This window comes from Neopelma chrysocephalum, unplaced genomic scaffold (genome assembly GCF_003984885.1).
Source record: "Neopelma chrysocephalum unplaced genomic scaffold, ASM398488v2 Primary Assembly neopelma1_98, whole genome shotgun sequence".
Classification (NCBI taxonomy): Eukaryota; Metazoa; Chordata; class Aves; order Passeriformes; family Pipridae; genus Neopelma; species Neopelma chrysocephalum.
Genome location: NW_020897761.1, coordinates 4,689,877 through 4,713,464, shown reverse-complemented (window position 1 = coordinate 4,713,464; position 23,588 = coordinate 4,689,877). Strand labels below are relative to the sequence as shown.

The 23,588-nt window shown below is 41.1% G+C and overlaps 1 protein-coding gene across 2 annotated transcripts in view; it reads left to right on the top strand.

Moving 5' to 3' along the window:
- Nucleotides 1-23,588, top strand: part of ATF6 (activating transcription factor 6) — a 76,156-nt gene that overhangs the window by 20,078 nt on the left and 32,490 nt on the right. Inside the window, exons 10-14 of one of the 2 annotated variants that reach the window (XM_027694640.1) lie at nt 4,279-4,422; nt 6,197-6,316; nt 7,221-7,323; nt 8,480-8,544; nt 12,479-12,590. In XM_027694640.1, the coding sequence (XP_027550441.1) occupies nt 4,279-4,422; nt 6,197-6,316; nt 7,221-7,323; nt 8,480-8,544; nt 12,479-12,590 (544 nt within the window). Of the gene's footprint in view, nt 1-4,278; nt 4,423-6,196; nt 6,317-7,220; nt 7,324-8,479; nt 8,545-12,475; nt 12,591-23,588 lie in introns of both variants that reach the window. The other variant, XM_027694639.1, reaches the window with a different exon arrangement.

The following is a 23,588-nucleotide window of genomic DNA, read 5'->3' as shown; positions in this document are numbered from 1 at the left end:
TTTGGTTGGTGTCTCCTTGCAATGTCAACTTTAGCTTGTTGGAAACGTCCCAAATCATACTCAGAGATGGTTCTGTCCCCAGAAAACTCTTTGTTATGATATCACTATTGGCTTTCGTCTACGAATTACTGTACAGCTTAAATGTCAGTATTCAAAACTTGAAGTGCACAGCCAGAAGCACAAGCAAAATTTAGTTCGTGCTCCTGGCAAGACTTGCTTTCACATTTATCAAACTGACATTCAAACCAAAGAAGTAAAAATACAGCTAAAATATCAGGTGCCATTGAATGCCTGGAGAAGCCATGGCAGGAGTGTTGCTTTTCTTTCCCTCCTATAATCAAATTTATCTACACTTCTGAACAAACATCTGCATGAAGTATTTAGTGGTTCTTTCTTTTTTCCCCTTGGATCTGGTTTTGCATCTGAAACAAGCTGATAGCTCAGCCAGCTTGGACATGATGTTCGCGGCTTGTGAAAACCCTTTCATGCTCGTGGTGTCTGGGATGTCCAAATGCAGGCTCTAAAGCCTTGGTACACCCCAGGTGTGTAAGTGTGGCCAAACAGGAAAGATTCCAACTTCTACCCTGGCCATCGTGTCCAGTAAAACCATTTTTCAGCTTCAGTCTTTGTTGACTTTTAAGGTGGGGCAGTAACTCAGTTCCTTTGAATAGTAGGACTTGCTCAGGGCAGATATGCCAAAGTGCTCTTCCTTTTCCGAGTTCTCATCTTGTAGCCCAACAGAATGAAAAAACTGCCCATGCTTTTGCCATCTGCCATATTAAAGCGGTTCTTAGAGCAACTATTGATATCTTAGTTGAAAATACTGTTTTTCTGAAGCTTTTTTCCCCTCTGAATGAGATCTTCTACCTTTCTTTCTATGGTTTCTAACCTCTTCTACCTGATGTTTTTAAATGCCCAATATTGACTTCATCTTCTGTGTCATGGTGTTGGGATCTGCTCTGTTGACCCTTTCTGTTCCAACTTGTATTGTTGCTGTTCTACCTGGCACTTGTAAACCTCAGTATGCCTCAGGTGGACCAGTGTTTCCAGATGTAATTCTGCAGGAGAGGTCCATCCTCTCCCAGCTGCTTGAAGGGATTCCTTGATCCTAAGTCATGCTTTTTACCCCTGTGTTAATTTGAGATTTCAAAAAAGGAGTATATCTGATATCCTTTGTTAGACTGTCGTGAACCCACTTGGTAAGGAAAGGTCTTTGAGAAGTCAGAGGATATAGACCATTACCTACATGTCTTCTCCTATCTGCTTCCTGAAGATGGAGCCCTATTTATAGACAAATTTCACTAGTGACCTCTCGTGGGAGAAGGGAAGAGGAAGAAATGATACAACAGAACAACATCTTCTATTCAGATGGGGAGAAAACTAACAAAACCCCCCAAGTAACTAGAAGGTGGAAGAGGGGCAGTGTTTCAAGTTGTGGGGCTTTTCCTTATCCAGACTTAGTTATTTTGGGTTTGGGTCATTGCCACAAACCAAAGGAGCAAGAAAGGGGCTTTTTAATTTTTTTAGGCGTATTTTGGGCTTTGAGAAGGAAAATTTTGGTCATCTTCAAGGTACAAAAAGGAATGGGAAAGGGGAGGCAAATGTGGCCCACATGGCTTATGGCAGAAATTGCTGCTAGCCCGCTTCAAAAGAAGCATTTTGTGGAAAGTAACAATCCTAAAAAAGGAAAGATCATTTGAATAAATACCCTAATGCCATATTTTGTTCTCAGTTGGTGCCTGTGTTGTCAGAAGTGGGAGCCATGGTTTATGTCTGTAAGGATGGCAAAATGTACTCTGTGCACCTCCTTCTTTGTCTTTTGCTGCTGAAAATATCTTCTTTCACATTGAAATATCCCATACTTGGCTGCTGCCAAAAGTGAAATTTTAATTTTGATGAAAAGATTAAGGTGCTTTAAGCTTGAGAAGAGTAAAAATAAACTGTTCCTCTCTTCTAAATCTGATGCTATAAAATGAGGTGTGTGTGGCTTTGAATGGCTGTAGAGCTAAAACAACTAGATTACAAAAACTGAAGATTAGCTGTGTTTGTAGAGCAGTGGGTATCTTTATCCTGGATGGACTTAATTTGGATTTCTCTACTGTTGTTCAGAGCTCAGGGTGAACTGTAGTAGGAATGTATTGCATGTGACACTTCACCTCAAACTGGCCACCTCACCAAGCTGGAACCCGAAATAAGAATCACCTTTGCAGAATGAGGCAAATAAGAAGGAAGAACCATCATGGAAAAATGCAGATTTGTTACAAATCTTCTGCTTAGATTTTTGTCAGCTTTAGCTAAGTAATTACATGGAAAGTTCCTCTGGTTCAATGTGTCATTTTGAACTGGAAAGGAGAGAGGTAGGATAGACTAAAATGCCAGATCTAGTAGGTTCGGCAACACACTGGATGGCTGATAGACTTCAGGCTGTGGAGAAAGAGTTTGCAGGAGAGTAACAACTTTTAGATCTTCTGACAGATATTCTTGGTTTGATGAACAAACTACCATGTCCTTTTAGCTGTCATGACTCCGGGTTAGGTAGAGTGGGGCATTTCAACAGTGAGCAACTTCCAGCAGGAAGGTGTGGCATCTGTTTAACCATCAGCCTTAGTTTTGAGCTCTGGTTCTGGGCTTGAGATGCTGCCAGTTGTGCTGATGCTTTCATTGGAAGAGAAGAAACATGGTCTCATAAAATCCAGTAGATAGTGGAGATGGCTTCTGTTAAATTGGATAGCCTGGTGTTACCTGATACGAGGTTATGAATAGACCATCCAGCTTTCCATGCTATGCAATAGAAGCAATGAAACATTTGGATATCAGTGCACATAGGCAGTAAGGAAACTGTAAGTACTTTTCTGTCCATTGGCACTAGTGAAAGCAGAGCCTGTAGCAGTTCTGCTCCCCTGACTCGGTGATGCTGCCTAGAAACCTGGAGAAGATGAGGCAGCCAAAGTGATGTCAGCCAGGGTCTAGGATTGCCCTGACTCCTGTGGGTCAGAATGTGACAAAATTATTCACAGGGACACCTGGGTTACTACTAACAGGAGTGCAAATGTGTTGGCAAAAGACATGGAGTTGTTAGGCAACTCTGTGTGCCTTCTGCGCAGTTGTGGAGTATTTAATCTTGTCCTCCTAGTTTTTGCCTGTCTCTGTTACCATTTGTATTTGTTGCCTGTTGCAAAGTGATGCCATGTAAAACCAGGAAAATGAGATATTCCCCTACAGAGTTTATGCTCTGCTGCACAGGAGAAGTGAGGCATGAATTAAAATGTGCTCTGTGGGCAGTGGTCAGCGTGTATGGCAAAGATCTCATTGGTGCGCTGGGGGCTTGTATTTTTGTGTTTTCACCGTGTTGCTGCTGGTGATGCTCTGCTGTTGTCAGCCAAGAAGGTTAGGACTTGGGTTTGTAAATACACTTATTTCAGGAAGCAACCATATAAAGGCAGCCTTGGGAGAGGAGAAATTGAAGGGTTGCTTTTGTGCTCTCAAGATTTCTCACTTTTAAGTCACCCTTCTGAACTCGGATGCAGTCGATGTTGTACCGCAGTTGGCTGGTCGTTTTTCCAGCTCACATGTGCAGTGCTGCTGCCTTGCTGTGCACGGAGAGCAGCACAGAGGTTCCTGTGCTGCATGGCTGGCTGGATGAGCAGCCCCCAGTGAATCAGTGCAGGCACACACTGGAACAACAGGGTGTCTGGAACCATGGCCTGCTGCTGCTTTGTAGATGGGGCTGTCAGCCCTGCCAGTTGTTCTAAATCCAACTAGAATTGAACATACATGTTTGTGTACAGTTTTGTTAGATGTCTGGCATAACATTCCAGGCTTGCAGCTGCACGGAATTTGGTAGCTAAGTTTTCCTTACATAATGTATTCATATAAACTGTGTCAAATGTACTTTAAGGCTGATAAAAGTTAAAAGTTTAGGGGTGCTTTTATTTGAATATAGATAATTTTATTATGCCTGCAGATCTGGGTTACAAGCAGATTGATCTTTGTTTCATCAGGTGAAGCTTATGTGGGGGAACATGAAAAACAGAGCATCAAAATCCTTTGAACAATTAAAACTGAAGAATTGCTTTTCTGCCCACTAGTGCTTTGAATGACAGTATTATAGTGACACAAGATATCAAGTTTTTACATTAGATATGACATGAACCTTATCCGTGTAACATAACAACAACCAGAAACTTCTCCACCTGAGTATTTAAGACTTCACAGTCAAGTGCCTTGCAGACCCTTTATGTGCATGATACATTTTGCTATGTTTATTATGTTTTCCAGTGTATTCGAAAAGGATCCCAGTGGAGTTGATTCCACTGCGAGTTCTAATCACCGGACCAGAAATCTTCTGGAGTTCTCAGCTGGCCAGGAGTCCAGTGCAGCTCAGAAAATACCTGAGGGCATCATTCCCGAGAAGAGTAACAGGTGAGATGAAAACCTTTAACATAGTTTGAGTGGCAGAGGGCAATGGTGCTTTTAGCTCTCACTGCCTTACTGACCTTTTTGGCCAGTGCTATTGCTGATTTTATAGAGCAGCAGAGCTTACAAACACAGTGTTTTGAAAGCTGGTCTTTTATTATTTAACAAAGTTTACCAGGTTGTTTTTGAAATAAATATGGTATTTTATCTCCAAGATTACTCAATACATAATGCTTCAGAAGTGTACACGTGGCTGTGCTGCATGGTGTTAGGAAGAGAGCACATAAGCAAGTGTATGTCACAGAGACTTTCAGAACCTTTTCCAGTCCTTCATCTGTCTGCTTTTTTCCTCTAATCTATATTTTAGCTTGCATAGTTCTGATATTTGTCATATTATCTGTATCTGCATACTTTTCAAGCTGGAGTATTTATTTTCTTAGTTGCTCAAGAGAAGACTGGGGAAGTTCACAATTAAGAACACACTCTGAACTTAACACTGTACATTTTTATAAAACTCTGAGTCCATCCTTGTGTTTTTGCATTATTTAATTAAATACTGGCTTTCAGGCTTCCTAAATCTCTAGCATGCAGTTCATAAGTGAACATATAATTGCCTCCAGATTGAAGTCTGGCTAATACAGCTCATGTTTTCCCCTTACAAGATTTATCCTATTAGACTGTCCCTTTCCAGTAGAGTGTTTTGGCTGGTTGAACAAAGCCAGGCACAGATGTGCAGAAAGCCCTAATGTATTTTGCCATGCAGAAAGAAGGCAATAAATCAAGAGCATTTTAAGGCTGTAGCCATGGTGAGGGCTTTGTGTCCTATGTGGTACATTTCAGACCATGACTTAGGTGATGTAAGAGTAGACTAGTTCTCTTAGGAGGATATGCATGTGCCTGTATCTCCTCCTTTTCTTTCACTGTTTCACCCTGATTTTGGCAAGCTGTGAGCTCTTTGCTGCATATTCTCCTTTATCAGTCCTACGTGCAGTAGACAGGAGAAGCAAACATGAAGATGGAGAGAAAGCTGGGAAAAGGAAAGGAATGTAAATGAGGCTTTCATGAGTTCTTATACCTGATTTTTCAGAAAGAAATTGAAGTTTAGGAGCTACAAGTCTATCAAAACCTAGAGGACTAAAGCTGTTACATTGATAGCTTATCAAGGGAGAAACTTCTAATAGGTATTGTGATAAGTAGTTAACCCCTCAAGAGGTGCTGAGAGTGTTATGGATTTTTGTACTGAGAAATAGATGCTCCTTTTCACTTTTTGTCAAAACCAAGCTAGATTCTGGAGACACTTGGAGATGTAAATCCTCTCCATTCAGTTGTCATATAGTTCGTGGCTGCTCCATTGTCATATAGCTCATGGTCTTTACATCTGCATGGTTTTAGTTGATGATTAATTTAGTATTTCTGTAGCACAGCTCTGGAATGAAGAAGAAAGTTGCCTCTGCAGAGACCACATAGTTTACATACTATGAGGCATATTTTACAGGCTACATTTTCTTTCAATATCTGGCCTTTATGGGAAGAGATCCAACATCTGCTAATGCTCAACTGTCTTCCCTGTGTTGAGTGCTGTCAGACCCCATTGAGGAATTGACTGAGAACATTGGATGTTTGATAGGAATTGTTATTCACCTGTTTCAAAGGTCCCAAGGGAGCAGCTATAACATTTGTGGGTCTGGTGATGTTAGTACTCATTCTCTGGATTTGGTCAAAGGTCCATAAAAAAGTATTTTAAGGGATTTCTTGATATCGTTTTCTTTATTTTTCCCAGGTATGATCGTTCTGTGTCTGATAATAAAGCACTAATGATAGTCTCAGAAGAGCCACTTTTATATATTTCACCACCACCACCCCCCTGTCGGCCTCTGATCAACCGGACAGAGTCGCTGAGGTGAGCAAACAACCTTTTCTGGGTGTTTAAGGTTTACTAGGAGTTGAGATATAAATTCTGTGTTGGCTGAGTGTTACTGGACATACAGCTGTGAGTGATGTTATTGTACATTCATAGAGTTCATCCAGTGCGTGACCGGTGTCTGTCTAAATGTCTGCACTGTACAATGTCTGCTGCCATAAGGACAGATCAACTTGGATCTTTGTAATCTTTTGATGGTTTTAGTCATGATTTTCACTCTGTTTTCACACTGGTCATTTGCAATAACTGAATAACAATTTTCTGACTGGAGATTTTTCGTGGCTCAAAAGAGAAATTGTTTCATATGTAGGAATGTTCATGATATGGAAATCAAGTCCAGCTAAAAGCCTTTTCCATCTGAATTACATAAGAGATGGTCTTCTATTTTTAATCTTCTGATACAAGCAAACTGAACTTGAGCAGATGTGCTTCATTCACTGTTAGAAAATACCTACCTCCACTTTTTCCATAGATGTGTCACTAACCTTATCTCCATGTTCTTTGTCCCTTCTTTCTCTCAGATTTATTTGCCATAGTTTAGCCTTCTTAACCAATAATTTTTCTTGATCAACTTTTGATTTTGAATTTCCATGGTCCTTCCAGTAACATCAAAATTACTGTTCATTGGGCAAAAGGAACTACTGTATCTGCTTTATATTGAAACATCCAAGAGTACAATACTTTATAGATATTCCCTTACAAATTCCCTCATAAATTTCACCTTACAATTTTATTTTATTACTCCTTTATTACAAATAAATGATCATAAGATAAAAAAACAGTAATCTGCAGTGTGTCTTTATAGCGGCTAAACTGTTTTATAAAACTAAAAATCTCTGCCATTGTTCTTTGAAACATCTGCTGATGCTGTGGATTTTTCTAGGCTGAATCATGAACTTCGAGGATGGGTTCATAGACATGAAGTGGAACGAACAAGATCTAGAAGGTTATCAAATAACCAGCAGCAGAAAGCACGGGTTATGCAGGTATACACGTTTATACTCATGACTCAATAGCATGACAAGATAATTTCAGTCAGTGTGAAATATTCTCTCTTACTTGTTTGCACTTGTTATTATAGACAAAAGTAGCGATGGTGCCTGTAATTAGGGTACCCAACACTTCCCATTTTAAATTGCTGGGTTTGGTTGATTATTATGTTGTCAAAGTTGTTCTTCCATTCCTGCTCTTGGATTCAGGCTAGAAGTTCTGAATTTTTTTAGCAGTCATCAAAATAGGTTCAGCATTTTCTAAAATTAAATCAGTAGTTAGCCTTTTTGTGGCTTCTCTGCAAAGATAAGCAGTTGGTTGCAACTGCACATTCATCTGCCTCACTGTTAACGGGCACAGCTAATTGATTTTGTTGAAATATTTCTATTTCATTTTTCAGATTTTTGCTGGAGGGATTACTTTTTGATAAGACTACAGAATTATGAGACTTGTGCTCATATCTCTCTTTTTTTGAAATCCCTTTTATATACATAAATCCTTTCATCTACATGGCATACTGATACCAAGGCTGAAATGAAGACAATGAATTTTCAGTCTTTTATTTGATTAGAGGTAGTAGCAGCTTGAAAAAGAATTGAACTTAACAATGTGGGAAATACTTCACTTTTCTAGGGAAAAGGTATTGTGCATTAAACTTCAGATTCTTTTCACCGATGTCCAAAGGAGATTGGCAGAACAGTTAAGGAGAGAAAATTTGTGTGCTTTTAGTGTTTCAAACACCAGAAGTGTGTTGTGAATGGAATATTTTAGCAGAGGTGCAAAGTGGACATGACCTCAGAAGAATTCTGCACATCTGATGTCAGTGGTAGTGAATTTTTCAGTTGGATCACACAGTTTGTGCAACTGTTGGGTTTGGTGCCAGGCTCTCTTCTTTGTCTCTGAATGTGTGACTTCAAATTTGGCTGTATTAAAAGTTTTTGCTGTTTTTGTTCCAGCTTGATTGCTGGCCATTTCAGTTATTCATGTTTCACCAGTGGAAAAACACACATTTCTGATGCAGGGCACTGATTAACCTCTGCACCCCATTGTACTCTCTGTTACAGATGTGCAACGTATTTTATGTAGTGGCAAACCAAGAAAATGGTTATTGTTTGCACTTTGTGTCATCTTTTCATATTCCCCCTTTTTCAGAGCTCCCTGAGTGAGAAGGCAGATTCCCAGCTGATGGCCATGCCTTACACAGACACCAGTCTCAGGTAAGGCAAAACAGCTCCTTTGTTACTGCTTTCTACTTAATAACCCAACTTTTCACCAATAGTTGGTAAAAAAGGCTGGTTTTCACTTTGTCAGAATTCTTAAGCCAAATGCAGCTACTTTTCTTGACCTAATTTCTGGGCCTTAGCAAATAATTGCTTCTACTGATTTAAACTATACTTAAAGGGACCCCCTTATCACAGCTCCACTCTTCTGGGGTCTTTTTACCAATAAGTCTTATGAAAATCTTTACTTCACTCTGCAGAATCCCTTTCTAATTAGATTTGAATATTTAGGGAAAAAAAAGGGGGAATTGACTTGAGACTATCTGTGAGACCATCATTAGTTTACAAGAAAGTTTCAAAGGGCCATGAATCTGGTAAGAGAAAGGATTCTTTCACTACCTTCAAGAGTAGAGCCAGTATAGCTAGGACCAAATTATTATGATGAAGTTAAAGTACCATTATGCCTTATTTGCATGGTTTGTCTCCATCTCCTGATTTTTCCATGCTGATTATTGGAGCACACTAATCCAGAGATTCCTGATGTCCCCTGCTCCTTCCTCCACGTAACTATCCTGTCCCTCTTCCCTGGTGACAGGAAGTACTGGAGAGTAAAACTTGAGGAAACAAAATTTCTCTGAATTCTGTGCGAGACAGTTTAAGAGGTTCTCTGCTTTGAAGTGCCAAAGAGGAGTGTAAGAGCAGAATAAAGGGGACTTTTTGTTGAGAACACCACCTGAAATGTTGCTGTTGAAAGACAATTGTGGGCCTTTGGTTTGCATTGCTGCTTTGACAGCAGGATCAGCCAGAGGGAAAACAGCAAAGCTGCAGGCCAATGTTATGGAAACCAGGCCGTCAAATTTTGATATGTCTTGACTTACAAGAAAAAAAAACCTATTTGAGTTCTACAGGTAGATGAAGAATATCTGTTTTAATTGAACACCGATGAACAAGCCTCATGGCATAAAGCAGTTTAATATACATGCTTGCATTACTCTTGAAAAAAATTATCTGGATTACTGGAAACAGTGTGCAACGTCATGTAGCTCTGCGTGGAATAATCTGTTGTGCTCAGAAGGAAGTGAGATTTTTTTTTTCAGATTAATGATGTTTATATGAACAGGACCAGTGAGTCATGGCAGCTGCATGCTATGACTGTCCTGGAGCTGCTAAGAACATAGAACAGATCTCCAGTTCCTCCCAGAGCCATCAGCTATTAGGTGCTCCATGAAGTCATAGAATCACAGAGTAGTTGTAAAGAACCTCTGAAGATCTCTAGTCCAATCTCCAACTCAGAGTAGGTTTAACTTCAGGTTCACTGTATGTCTCTCTTAGAAGATGTGGTCTCCATCTCTGTTGTAATCTCCATCAGGAGTATTGCAGTTAGAGCCCCCTCAGCCTCCTCTTCTCTGAGCTGAACAAGCCCTATTCCTTCTGTCTTCTGTTTCTCCTTGTGCATCCTGTGCTCCAGTCCCTGTCCATGATGCAACCCCCTATGCAGTTTCCCTCCAGATCCCTGCTGGCTCGCATTCAGCTTTCCTGTGAGCACCACAGCTCCTTTTTGCAGCACTTGTGCCTCATCAGTTGGGAATAAACTGCTGTTTATTTAGTTTGGTCGTTGATATTACCCTTGTGCAGTATCCTGTCAACGTGTTTAATTTTTAATACCAGTGCTGTGACTGGAAATTGAGTGACCTCTGTCTTCTAGAACACCCTGCTTGGTGGCCTGAATCCATGGACAGGAGGACATTAGCAGTATCTAGATTTATCTTTGTAGCACTGATTATCATGTTGGTCCTGGATTCCAAAAGAAATTTTATGAATTGAAAAAATTGCAGGGAAGTCAAAGCAGGGGATGAAGACAGAAACTAAGATGATTTCAAAGGAAATCATCAAAACTCCTCATCTGTTTATCAAGCTTCCTTCAGAGGTGGTTTTGTTGAGGGCTTCTGCAAGTGTGTATTTTAAGACTTTCAATATTAAACTCTCTAGTTATTTTCTTGTTTCTAAGTTTTTCACTATCGAAATTATGGTTGTTGATGCATAAAGCCCTGTGCCCACAGTCTCATTCCTTCTCAAAACAAACCTATGTGCAACAGTGCCCTTCAAACTTTTAAAACAAGAAAGACTCATTTATCTCCCAGGCTCAGCACCACTGTTTTGGATGTACATTTAATATGATGTTTCCTTGTAAAATGTGAAGGTGTTACTGAAACAACTGATATTTTTGCACCTGTTTTTGGCTCTGAAGTTCCTCCCTTCCTTTCATGGAGAGGTCCATTGCAATTAGCCATGGGTGTTCAAAGGTAGATGCAATGTAATGCCTGTAATCCCCCAGTATCACTTGGAATCTGGGACTAGTGTTAGATTTGTTCCATGACCAGGAGAGCTTTGTAAAAGCCCAGTGGTTTCCAAGTGCTTTGGAACAGTTTTCTCCCATGCCTGGATTTAGAGTTATAAAAGGCCAGGTTTTGGGTCTAGCTGTATCTTCTGCAGTGTGGGCGAGCAAACGGATCTGTGGGGCCCGTTTCAGCTTTCAGGATGTGTTGTGCTGAGCAACACGTGGGCGTGATGCCTTTTATCACAGTACAACTTCAATGGTGAATCTCAGGGGTGGCTTGGTGGGCCTACGTGTTTTCATGAATGAGTAATCAAGCTCAAATTAGCTCCAGTCTTTGTTTCCTGTGTGTGAAGGATGTGATCTGATTCCTTGCTTGCATAGTTCTGCAGAAGAGGATATGTAGTGTAGAGCTGCCTGCTCTTGATCCCCCAGGACTTACACCCCCAATCCTGTTAAAGGGCAACTGGCGTGGCAGCTGCAGTCCTTCAGTTGCAACAGGACTATGTTAACAGTAGAAGAGAAGATAATGACAGTCTGCTATTACTGCTGCTTGAGAAAATCACTTGATGATAGATTTGTGCCGTGTTTTGGGTGCATGGTCATATTTTAGAAACACATCAAAATAGTCTAAATTAGCCACCATAGTTTAAAACCTGGGTCGGCAGAAGACAGCTTGGGAGGGGAAGGATAGTCTGATCAGTGCCCTTGCCACAAACACTGCAAACACACAGTGTGCTATTAAGATAAAATGACTGGTTGAATGTCCAGATAATGGTTTGTGTAAGTATAGCCTTCCAATTTGTTTAAATATGTTATTTTGGAATGGGATTGGGGAGATATACACGATAGCAGTATGTGCCAGGAATTTCTCACCTTTCCAAGATAAACAGTGGATAAGTACAGTGAATGTAGGACTTGCCAGTATTTTTGCTTAGAATGGTTTAGAGCATCTTTTCCTTGTGTCTGATATATGTAAGATGAGAACTGTGGATAAGATAAGCCAGAATTATGTGAATATCTTATTTTTGCTCCACTGTCTGAATTGAAAATCAAGAGCTAATCTTTGAGTTGACCAAGGACACGGGAAAAAAAATAAAAGGTGGGTGAGAGAAAAAGTGGAGTTGTCATTTGACAGTAAATTAAAACCTCTGTTTATGCTTAACTTTGCACTTCTTTCAATTTCAGTGGTTTGGATTCTTATCAGTAAAAGAAAATTATTAAATGTTTTGATATTTCAGAAGGACATTACATTCTAAAATTTATTTTCAGAAGTCATCACAATTTTTCAGACACTTCAGGTTGAAACTTTTTGTTTTCTGTTGAGCTAGAAGATGGGTTTTTGCCAGCCTCAGAACCATGAATAAAAACAAACCTGGAAAACCTTCCTAAAGTAAGACCTTTAAAGCACCTTGAACTTTCAGAAAGTACCCAGTAGTTTCACTGTCTTCACCTGTGTTTAATGTTCCTCATGCTTCTCTCAATGGACGAAGAGCTGCTGTTCCTTTGAAAAGCAGGTCTTTTAAAGTCATTGTCTCACTGAAGCTAACTTTCTTGTCTAAAATAATTACCTTTCCCCCTTCTTTATTTCAGCAGGAACTCAGGGAATGAGCTGCAAGTGTATTATGCCTCTCCAAGGAGCTATCAAGACTTCTTTGAAGCGATTCGCCGAAGGGAAGATACTTTCTACGTGGTGTCATTCCGCAGAGTAAGTGTAGTAGTTGTGTAACACTGGCCTCTTATTTGTGTCCACAAAATGTGACTTGGTCAAGGTTGAAGCTGAAATTGTTTCTTCTGAAGTGATGCTTCTGTATACCCTGTACACGGCCAGATCATGGTCACTGCAAAATATGCCCATCACAGTTGGAAATGCAAAGAGCTTTGCAGAAAACATCATAGTGCTGGGGCAAGACAGCACAACATGGCATGAACCCTCTGGTTAAACACACATTATAGCTATTTAATAGGTGTATAAGCCTTTTGTGCTTCTGGGTATAGGAATAAATGTACCCTGTGCACAAATTATTTCTGTTAGCTTAACATAGTATTGTTTCTATCTTCCCCTAGAACTTTTGCATTTGCAGTTTTATGTGGCACGTCTTGCAGCTGTACAGGACTGTGTGCAGCAGCACAATTTTTCTGCTGTTTTGTGATTTGTAAGTTGAGACAGATGAGCAGTTCTGCTGTCTGTGCTTCGATACAGCACAGGCTTGTGCTGCAGCTTTGTCAGGCACGTCCTCACATCTGCAGTGCAGTTAGTGACAATAAAAGCTGTTATAAAATGTAATTCCAGGTGTTTGATGGCACTTTCTGCACTGCAGGCCCCACTGGTGTTGAAGCCAGGACAGCTGCAGTAGTGAGAAGCTGCTTGGGATGTGGTGATGGAAATGATCAAGGCAAACAGTGGTTGAAACACCAACCTGGGTTTGGAGGAGTTTATTCCCTCCTTTTGGCAAGGGTCTTGATGAGCCATTAGATAATGTCTATAATGCACATTTGTCCCTGGACTGAACCTGGGGTCTTGGCTTTCTGAGCCTCCTGCCCTGCCATTTTGCAGCTGGGGTGCTGGATGAGCACTGTTATATGCATGTTCACACCCAGCCATGGTCCCCCGGGGCCCTGCAAATCTCCATTTCCTTGTCTTAGGAGTGTTCTGAGAGGGGTCCCAAGGTAGTGGGGGACCAGCAGTGGCCACGACAACAGCTCATCCAGCTATAACCTGTTCTGTGTAAGAGCACACAGATAAGCCTAACTAGTTTTAGCAATTTCTGTGTTGTCATACCTTTACCAATCTGTAGATGCCGTGGGTATATAGGTCATACAGCCCCGTTCCACCTGGTACATGGTAACTTTTTTAATTTGTGAGATGCATGTCTTTAGAAAAGGTTCAGGCAAAATAAAAGTAGCGGTGCTCTTATTAGGATTAGGGCTTTATGCTGAGTAGAAATGTGAGGTTAGTTTCCAGTCTTGGGATTACTGGGTTGTGTCACAAGGCTGGAATTTTGTTATTAAATGCTTGGCATGTTCTGCTGTTCTTTCAGCTAGCAACACAAATATAGCCAGCACCAGGCTCCACATATCCTGAGGATGAGGAGAAGGGAGTAGAGAATAGAAGTTTTTCTGGAAACTCAGAACAAAAAGCTGAATAGTGTTTGTCTAGGTCTGCACTTTGGGGCCATTGCTCCAGTCCACCTGAATGCATGTGCTTGTACATAGGTCCTGTTTATGCTGTCGGGTTAATGACCTGGAAGTTGTCAGCTCTCATTTCAACTTGCAGAGCTGTCCTTGAAAACAGTGTGTCTTGTGCCACATAATCTCTACAGCTTGGCTCTGCTCTATCTCAGGGAGAGATGCAGAGACTTTTTAAACCCATCTATGAAGTTTATTTGGTAGCAAAGCTGTTGGTATTTCTGTTTTATGAATGAAATGTCCTCAAATCGGAGGCAGTTTTATGCATTACCTCATTTATTATCTTAACAGGGCAAACCTGATCTGGTGGTGAGCTCTGCCCTGAGGCACTTTTAAATGACTTGCTTGGATTCTTTTGTGAGTGCAGAAGAAAGGACTCCTGCACAGCCCGAGGGGTGCCATCAGCAGGGCCCCAGCAAGGGAGGTGCCCTTTCACCTCCTCCTGAGGACTGCTGACTTCATTTTCTTTGGACCACAATTCCCTTTTCACTGATGATTAGGAGCTGAGTGGGGACTGATTTCCTCCTCAGTTCACTTGTGTTGCTTTCTCTTGTCCAACTTAGGAACCAAGGCCTGGAGATGATAGGTTTTGTTCCTTCTCTGGCTGTTTGCCATGCAGACACTCCCAAACAGTTAATAAGCAGCCAAATAACGTAACAAAAGAACAAGAATCATCCAGTTAAAAGTTGCAGGGAGTGGATGGTTCTGGTATTGGTGATTGTCCTGCTCTGAGTGGGAGGTGGGACTGTGGATGTCCAGAGATCCTTTCCACCTGATGTCACTGGATCCTCTTTCCATGTGTTTTCTGCTCTGTGTATAGCACCATATAACCTATCATTTCTCCTGGATGCACGTGCTAAATTGCAACAGATTTTTTTTATGTGTTCTCACTTACACTACAGGATCTGTGCTCTGAGTTCCTTGGATTTTCTAGAAAATGGCATTTGCTAGGGCTACCCGAGCCTCTCATATGGCAGGACTCAGGGCTTCTGAAGGTGCAAGGTTGGAGAGCAAAGCTCTTATGGACTGTATCTTCTTCTGGTAGTGCTTGGTACCTGTAAGAGTGAGTTTTCCCATGATCTCATAAATTTTATTTTCTTTCCTTGCCTTGAAAGGCTTGTAGGTATGCATATTTACAGTTGAAGTTTGTGTGGGGTTTCTTTTTCTTTTTTAAGGAGGAGAGAGGAAAATAAAGTAGTATTTGGATCAGCTGAATCCATACAAGAAGCAGGGCTTTCACTTTGGGAATCTAGAGAATTTAATTTTCTGCTATTGCCAGGGGAATCTCTAATGTAATTTTTAAACAAGAAGAAATATGCCATTAACAGTGACTGAAGAATTCTTGAACTGAAGCAGTGTTGTCTCCTAGCTCTGCCAGGCATCAGCAGCCAACATCCCTCCTAGGCAGGGCTCTTCACCATTTCTTTCTTCAGATAGTAGCTTGGTCATTTTAATTTATTTCTTGCTACTTAACTTTTAGGAAGCCATGGTTTTCAGGAGTCATTTAGCTCTCCCCAAGTGCTCCAGCACCCCAAAGTGATGTCTTTGCACTGTACCTTTAAGTTGCACTGGTTTGGGTTGTCTTTGAGAGCACGTCCAGAACCGGGAGGTCTGTGCAGTAGGTGCTGAGAACAAGTTACCTGGTTCTGTGCAAAGAGTGTGGCAGTTTGAGCTCTGCTGGAGCACATTGGAGTCTCCAGTGGGCGTTGAACCTTCCTTTTATTTCTCCCAAGTCTCAGAGGCAGAATGGAGAGCCTGTCACTCCGCCAACACCTTTGATTTCTGCCCTGTAACGTCTCTGATACCAAGTCTGCTTGATCTGTTAGAAACAAACCCCCAATGGAGCATGGATACAAAACCCAAGTTAGTTGATCTGAGGTGCTCTGTCTGCAGGGAATAGACACCTGGCTGCTGCTGCAGCTCTCTGTAAGCCTGGCACCCACACAGCTCCCTCCCACAGCTCACATCTATTCTGCCACAGAGTATTCAGGCCTTGAGATTGTTCCTAGAATTACCTGAATAGCTCGCTTAATTTGAAAAGTAATTAAGTAAATCATTGGAGAAAACAAATCCCTTCCAATTTAGTTTGACCTGTAGTGCTGCTTGGGATCATTCCATTCTTGTGTGGTTGGGATCAGAGTTCCCACAACTTGGAGTGATTAACCAGTTGATTTCCCCATCCTGGAAGGTTCAGTCAGTGACCCTTTGATGACATGGCTGCAGGGCTTATTTAGGGACAGTGACATTTTTTAGGGTAAGAATGTAATTACTGTTCTTAAGGAAAGCATGGTTTAAAGTTTGATTCACTTGGGAAATTCAGAGGACTACTGGCATTTCCTCTTGCTACTTTATCTATTTCAGAGCACAAATGTCTCCTGATATCAAAGTTTGCCACTTGCATTTAATGCCGTGCATATACAGTATCTTACAGTACATTGCAGTAAAAAGTAGATATTAAAAGGTACTTCTGGTTATTATTTGTTTGAGTGAGAGTGATGAGACCCTATGGAAATCAATGGCAAAGCCTTTACCAACTCCAGTAGGACCAGAATTTCACTTGGTAAATATCTGCTTCAAGTGCCACAAACCATAGAGCTTCAGGGAAACCTCTTATTATGAATGTGAATTTCTGGTCCTGCAAGCCAACATCTGCAATGAGCATTTAAGGGTTTCTCAAGTTCTGCAAACAATTTTTCACTGAAGTGATTAAGCCAAATTTAAATCAGAACTTTTGTTCTATCTCTGTGTGCTGGGAATAAAAATGTCTAGATTGTGTTGTGCTTCTGTTGGTAATAAGCCTGTGCTGTGCTAATTGTATTTGGGATGATGTAATTGTATTTGGAATGATATATTACTTTCAGGAAGCAAAAGATTATAAAGCCTGGCTTTGACATGCTTATGTAGCAGTAGGTTGCTGTGCTGCATGCACTTCTGGCAATAATAATTTGAATGTATTCAGAGAGCATGAGACAGGTTTCAATTCGCTGCACTCCTGATGCCATCTACATCCTGCAGGCAAAACTGCTGGATAAGAAGTTGGCTTAAGATGACATTTTATAGCCAGAAATTCAGTTCTGACATATACTTTTCTCCTACTTTGTTGCACTTGACAATGGGTGGTTTTTACTGAACATGAAGTTTTCTGCTGTTGACTTTGTTTGCGGATTTCTGTGGACTGGGGTGTGTAATTTGGTCTTTCATTCAGATAAAATGCCCTGATTAGACTCACACAGTCCTGCTGCTCCTAAAGATATAGCAGCTATTGTATATGTTTTCAACTGCTGCAAGTTAACATGCAGATTTTTGAAATATTTTACAAACTCCCCTTTCTCCTGGGGAGCCTGACCTTAGCTATTGAGAGGAAAAAAAGTTACTTTATCCCAGGATCCTAGGATTTTAAGATCTTGTCCTATGTTGTATACAGATGCTGAGAATAATATGTGTTGAAAGAACGGAGGCTCAGGGCATGGTATCCATGATAAAATTGCCTGTCCTTTTCAAAGCAGAGGTCACCCTTTAGCCTGTCTTCTCTGTGAGGCCAACTCTTGCCTCTCTGGGAAAATCTGAGAAAGCAAACAGTGTGTGTGATTGTGCTTCAGCGTGCCCTGAAGCTCAGTGAGCCAGCCTCTGTCAAATTACGGCTTCATTTGACTTTCAAATTTGAAAATCCATTATGAAAACCTCCTGTTGCCATCTAAGTGTCGATAGTGAAAATGAAGTCTGGCCTGCTGCATTCTTTGTTATAAATTCCCTATTTTTTGGCTAAACTCTGGATTCTCTCTATGTCGGAGAGAATTTTCTCCACCCAAATCCCTGATGTCTGTATGAAAACAGTGAAGCAGCTTTGTTTTTGGTCTTTCTCAAACTGTCATCCTTTCTGGTGTGGAAGGGGAACAGGGAGAGATGACTTTCAAGGGGACTGAGAGGTGGTGAGGAGAAGGATTCTCTGTGGTATTCTGATTACTCAGCTAGAGAAGATGTAACTTTTGGTAGCATCTTGGAGCTTAGTCTAAAAACCTCCAGAGAGAAATGTAATAGTCTAAAATTAAGTCTAAAAGTGTATATTGGTCTTCAGAGCACAAATGGCCTTACCTCAGTCCTGAGATTCTCAAAATACTCATGGATGAGAACAACACAACTGCAAGTTAAAGTAAGAGGGAGCTCAAAACAAATTAATTTAGGTTTACAGCTAAAGGGCCAGCAATTCCTTAAAAAGTGTTTCTGTCAATACCTTTTAGTATTTTCCAGCAAACCCTGTGACTGTGTCATTATATCTCACTGTAAGGACATGCTTTTGGGAGGGAAGCAGCAAAGGGTTCTGTGTGTGTGCTGTAGGGAGTGAGCAGACTGAGCACAGGAGGACGAGAAGGAGCCAGACAGTGAGACACCTTGGATGTGTAGGAGTGGAACCCGAAAAGGAGCAGCCAGCAAGTACCAGCTGCAGTGTAGCATCTGCAGGGCAGGAGCCTGGCTCAGCCAGATGCAAACAGTGGTTAGGAGGGACCAGAACAAGAATGCAAAAAGCATTCTTCTCTACCTCCCTCTGAGAAGGGAGGTAATGCCTGTCACGTCAAGTGGGGTTTTGTTTCCTTTGGATATGTCTATTCTGTTCCTACCTCCTACTTGGAGAGCTACTCAAGATATCTTGGAAGCAAAGTCTTTGTCACTCTGATTTTTATCTCCTTGAGTCCCTTTGAACCCCACTGTCCTCCAAATAAAATTGAGAATGAATGTAGTGTTGAGGACAGATGTATAAGCAGAGACAGAAAAGTCACTTGAATATGTCTGGCATGGAGCAAAAGATGCTCTTGGGGTTTGTGTGTATAGTCTTGATTCGTTTGTCTTCTGTATGGTTGTTGGAACTTCATGAATCATATTAATGCCGTCACTGAACTTCTTTCAGCCTTAGATGTCCCAGACCTAACCAATACTTCGTTATTTTTAAACTAGTATTTGGAAGGACAACATACACTGCAGATAATTATAGTGAAAATAAAACATACTGCAAAAAATGTCTCCAAAACCCAAAGTGGTTGCAGACAGACGTGACCAGTAATAGTATACATGTATTTAAAATGTGCTGCATGCTTACAGACAAAGAGTTGCGGGCAAGAAGTAGAGAAGGATTGTTGGTTTTGGAAAACCTCTGTAAAAGACCCACTGCTTATGAAATTGGTGCGGACATAGGCTAGAGAAGTATGGGAAGTATGGAAGATGTGATTATAAAGTGGGAATTGTGTCAGTAAAGGAAGTGACAGCAGTATCTCAATAAGAATACAGAACAGACGATTGCTGACAGCAAAGTGAGCAGGAACACAAGTTTATCCACAAACAAGTAATGTGCATTCAGTTAGAGCAGACGGTGGAAATACAGCCCTGAAGTTGTTCCCTTCCTTCAGGAAATAACCCAAGTTCAGTAGTGCATTAATAACACTTTAATTATGCCAGATAATAGTGCATCTCTCTTTAGCGATAGCATGGTATTCATGGAAGAAAATTTTGCTCAGATTATTCTGAACATTTCCCATAAGGGAATGATGGACTCTTGCTTATGATCTGTAGCAGTATTTAATTATGGGATCGATGCTGACTGAGCCCTAACTGTATAAAGACAGAAATTATACCTTTCAGCTCTGGAACTGCAGTAGCCAGTAAGGAATTGATTTGCATTTGGTAGGAATGAGCTGCATGAAAAAAAATGACCTTCATGATGTTTGATTTGCCTTGAATGATAGTATACACAGAAAGCACTTTGAAATACTGCTGCTTGCTTTCTCAGTTGGACTTCACACTTTGACAGCTTCAGAAGTAAAATGTGAAGAATTGAGATGTTTTTGGTTTCATTAGGTAGTGGTTTTGTCCACGATAGAAATCCTACCTTTTAGCAAATGTTAATCATTATAGTATTACATTTGAGACCATTATTTAAAATCTTAGGCACACTTTTAGAGTTAATTCTGGTCAGATTAAGTTATTTGCTTCCAGTTTGAATTAATCCTTTTGCCAGATTTTTAGCTGGACAGCACACAAAGCTTTTTTTATGGAGTAAGAGCCCAGGTGTTATTATGAGTGTGTGCAGATTATCATCACCTCCCACTGGACCGAACAGAACACTTGTGGCTTCCAGGTTTTATTTTTAAATCACTTACACTCCTAAGACAAGAAGTGTGATAAAATAAATGGTACATTTTTATCTTTTAACTGGCTTTGAATCTTGTAACTGGCTTTAAAACTTCTTGAAAGTGGAACATAAAACTTGTTTTCTGGGACTCCTGGTTGCTTGTGGCCTATCTACTGGGCTGGCTAATAGAAAGGCAGAGTAGCAGCTGCAGAAATTCACTGGCTTCTCATAAAGGGCTGAGAAACGTTAGGAGACACTTGGGCATGTAAATCTCCTCTCTATGAATACTAGAAAGCAGAAAGGCCTTTTTCTCAGAATACAGTTTTTATTTCTTCCCTGTGTTTTATCACTGTATTGGGATGGGCCTGTTGCAGAACTGTATGGCTGTATGCTCTTTTAGAGAATCCTATATAGGTGTGTCCTACCTGTGTCCATAGCAGCTTCTCACCACTTAATTATTTTAAAATATATTTCCATACCAGCTCCCAGTGGGGTGAGCTTCTGTTTCTCATAGTTGAAGCAGAGATACGGGTCTGAGAACGAGCTCATTTTGCTTCATGCCTGTTATGGCTTGTTCCTCACCATGTACTTGGATAAACTCCAGTTTTGCCAGCATAGTTGATAGAAACTGTCCAGCTTTGGGTTAGTGATTAAGAATCTGGAATATCGTGAGCTAAGCAGAGGGATCTTTCACTCTGGAAACCACTGTTCAGGAAATCCTCTTTGTGTTTTGATTGCGAATGCTAAAATGTGCATGTGAATAATTCTGGCATTTGAAAATACTTCTGTCAAGACAAGGCAAAGCCGTGCAGGAGGGGCACATGCACAACTCAAACAGTGTGTGCACCATGAGGGTGCAGGGTAGAAATGGCCTGTCTGTTAAATCCCACGGGCCACTGCCCTTGGAGCTGAGTTGGCAAAGTGCCATGAAGCAGTGCATTGCATCAGTAACTATTACTGTTCCTTGGTTTTCTTGATTGTCTGACGTGTCAGCTACCTCAAAGAGGTGTTATATCCAATATGAGGAAAGTGGTCTAAGCTGTGCTCAGAGAGCTTGCTGTGTGCGAGGAAGGTACACAGACCTTCTGCTCTTGATCTAAGTCCTGCCAGGCTCCTGTGTCTTAAGCAATGCTCTCCTCTGAGACTCTAGAAGTGGGCATTCCCAAGCTGTTCCTCAGTGTGGAGATTACTGGGTTGAGTCACTTGTTAACATCTGGGAGGCCCTTGTTTAATCTCCTTTTGAGGAAACCAGCATGGAGCTCTTCTCCTTTCTCAGAACAGTCCTGAGCGCTCGGACCTGGAGTTTTTCATCAGGATCAGGAACTCAGTAGGTAATCACTGGGCAGGTGATTACTGGTAAATGAGACTGAAAAGGAGCCATTTTGCTGTCTCAGGTAGTCTGGGACCAGCATCTCTGAAAGGGCATCTCCTTAACATCAGGGAAATAACACTGTGGGTTTCTCTTTGCTTTTGCTAACCCATCTGTTTGGTGTTTGCTAACCATCTGTAAGCTGTAACTCTCCGGCAGGCAGCAGAGGTGCTGCATACAATCTAGGCATGAAGTTTCCTAACTTCTCAGTTTCCGAAGTGCCAGCATAGAGAAACGTGTACAAAAACGAAACAGGACATAAACTTGCTGTCATTTGGAGAAAAGGGATGGATGCAGCAGTTTTCTGGGTGTAAAATTTTGACAAAAGCAGTTAACTGCAGCTCTAGGAGAATAAGAAAGTGTGAAGAGCTACATTAACACAAGCAGAAAGAAACTCTTTAGATTCGTGCTAAACACAGGTGTGGTACTACAAATGCTAAAAAAAAAAAAGGGTGTGAAGCCAGCTGAGTAAACTGCAATGTTGTGACAGGGTATTTCCATTTCAGTGTGGAGTTGGCTAGTGTGGGTTTGGTATGGCAGTCCAGGAAGAGGATATTACCCACAGCATGTGACTTGTCAAAAGGATGTAACAAATGCATGTAAAAGTATGTATGTATTTCAGTCTCATTATCTTGCACGTGTGTCTGCAATCAGGAGAGTACAGCTGCAAACCTTGCCAGAGAGAACAACCTGATGTCCTTTAAGTTCCTAAATAGTCAGCATTTAATTCCCTACAGCACTCCCTTCCCTCCTCTGCTCTCCTGGCAGTTATAACCATCACCGTCCTGCAGAATAGAACGTCTTTACATGGATCAAAACTGGCAGTCCTTATGACTTACATAGTCTCTCCAGATCTCGGTGGCTCATTTAAGAATTTACCTGTTTGCTTGTAGAAGTCGCTTCCAGTACCTTAATTCTCATAGGAAAATAGACATCTAAGAACAAGACTGGTGTGGATTAAAAGAAGGAAAATAAACCCAGAACCCTGTACCTTGGCAGTAGCACCTTCTATCTGATTCTGTTACAGGTCACTTCTATCTGCTTGCGGTGCTTTTTCTGTTTGAAAATATCCTGACAAAGCCTTGATACAGCTGCTTTAGCCTGTATAAGGTTACAGTGTTGAATCTGGCCCATCAAATGATATGTTGCTGTGCTCCTTGTCTGCATTTTCCTCCCAGTAAAGGCATGTGCAGTTGTTACAGGGCTGTGTGTGCTTACAAACAGATTTCTGTGGGATCAGAGGGAGAGGGGGAAATGATTTGGAGCTCAGGGACTGCCTGGAGTTCATGTTGCCTTTGTGCAGGTCAGGGGTAGCTCTGCGGAGCAAGGAGAGGTTCAGAGGGCAAGAGGGAATGAAAATGAAAGGAAGCACATCCACCAGGATGAAGTAGCCTCAGGCTCTTGCTCTTCTGTAAACCTGCACATTGAGGACCTGATGAGATATTTTCATTGATGATTCAGGTAATAAATAGTGACTACACGTATTAAACTGGCTAATGGCAAGCTGATTGGCCCTCCAGCTGTGTTGGAGGAGAGGATTAGGATTGGAGCCTTCAGGGCATCTGATATTTTGCAGAAATTGTGGTGAGTCCAAGATGTTCAATTTTTTTTTTTTAATAGAATTAAAACGAGTACAGTGGTAAGAAAAGATGGGAAGGCTCATATGGGAGCATAGTTCGGGTGATTAAAAAAGTTCCCATGCAACTGATGCTATCCACAGACTAAAATCAGTTCTTTTGCCATATTATTTTTACCCTCAGTGTCTAAGAGTACACTGATGTACTTACTCATCTAAAAACTTCCATGCATCATTCTTCACATCTTTATTCTAGGATTAGAATTCCAGTAGAACCTTTCTTTGACCTGAAAGTCCTCTGTATTTTGAAATAATAAAGCTGGAAACTCCGGTGGCTTGGTGAAATGTTGTCAGCGAGGCATTTCATTTTTAAAACTCATATTTATGAAAACAGAGCTTCTGTGGTTCTCTGATATGGTTGCAGGATGTTTGCAGAAAATGTTGAAATCAG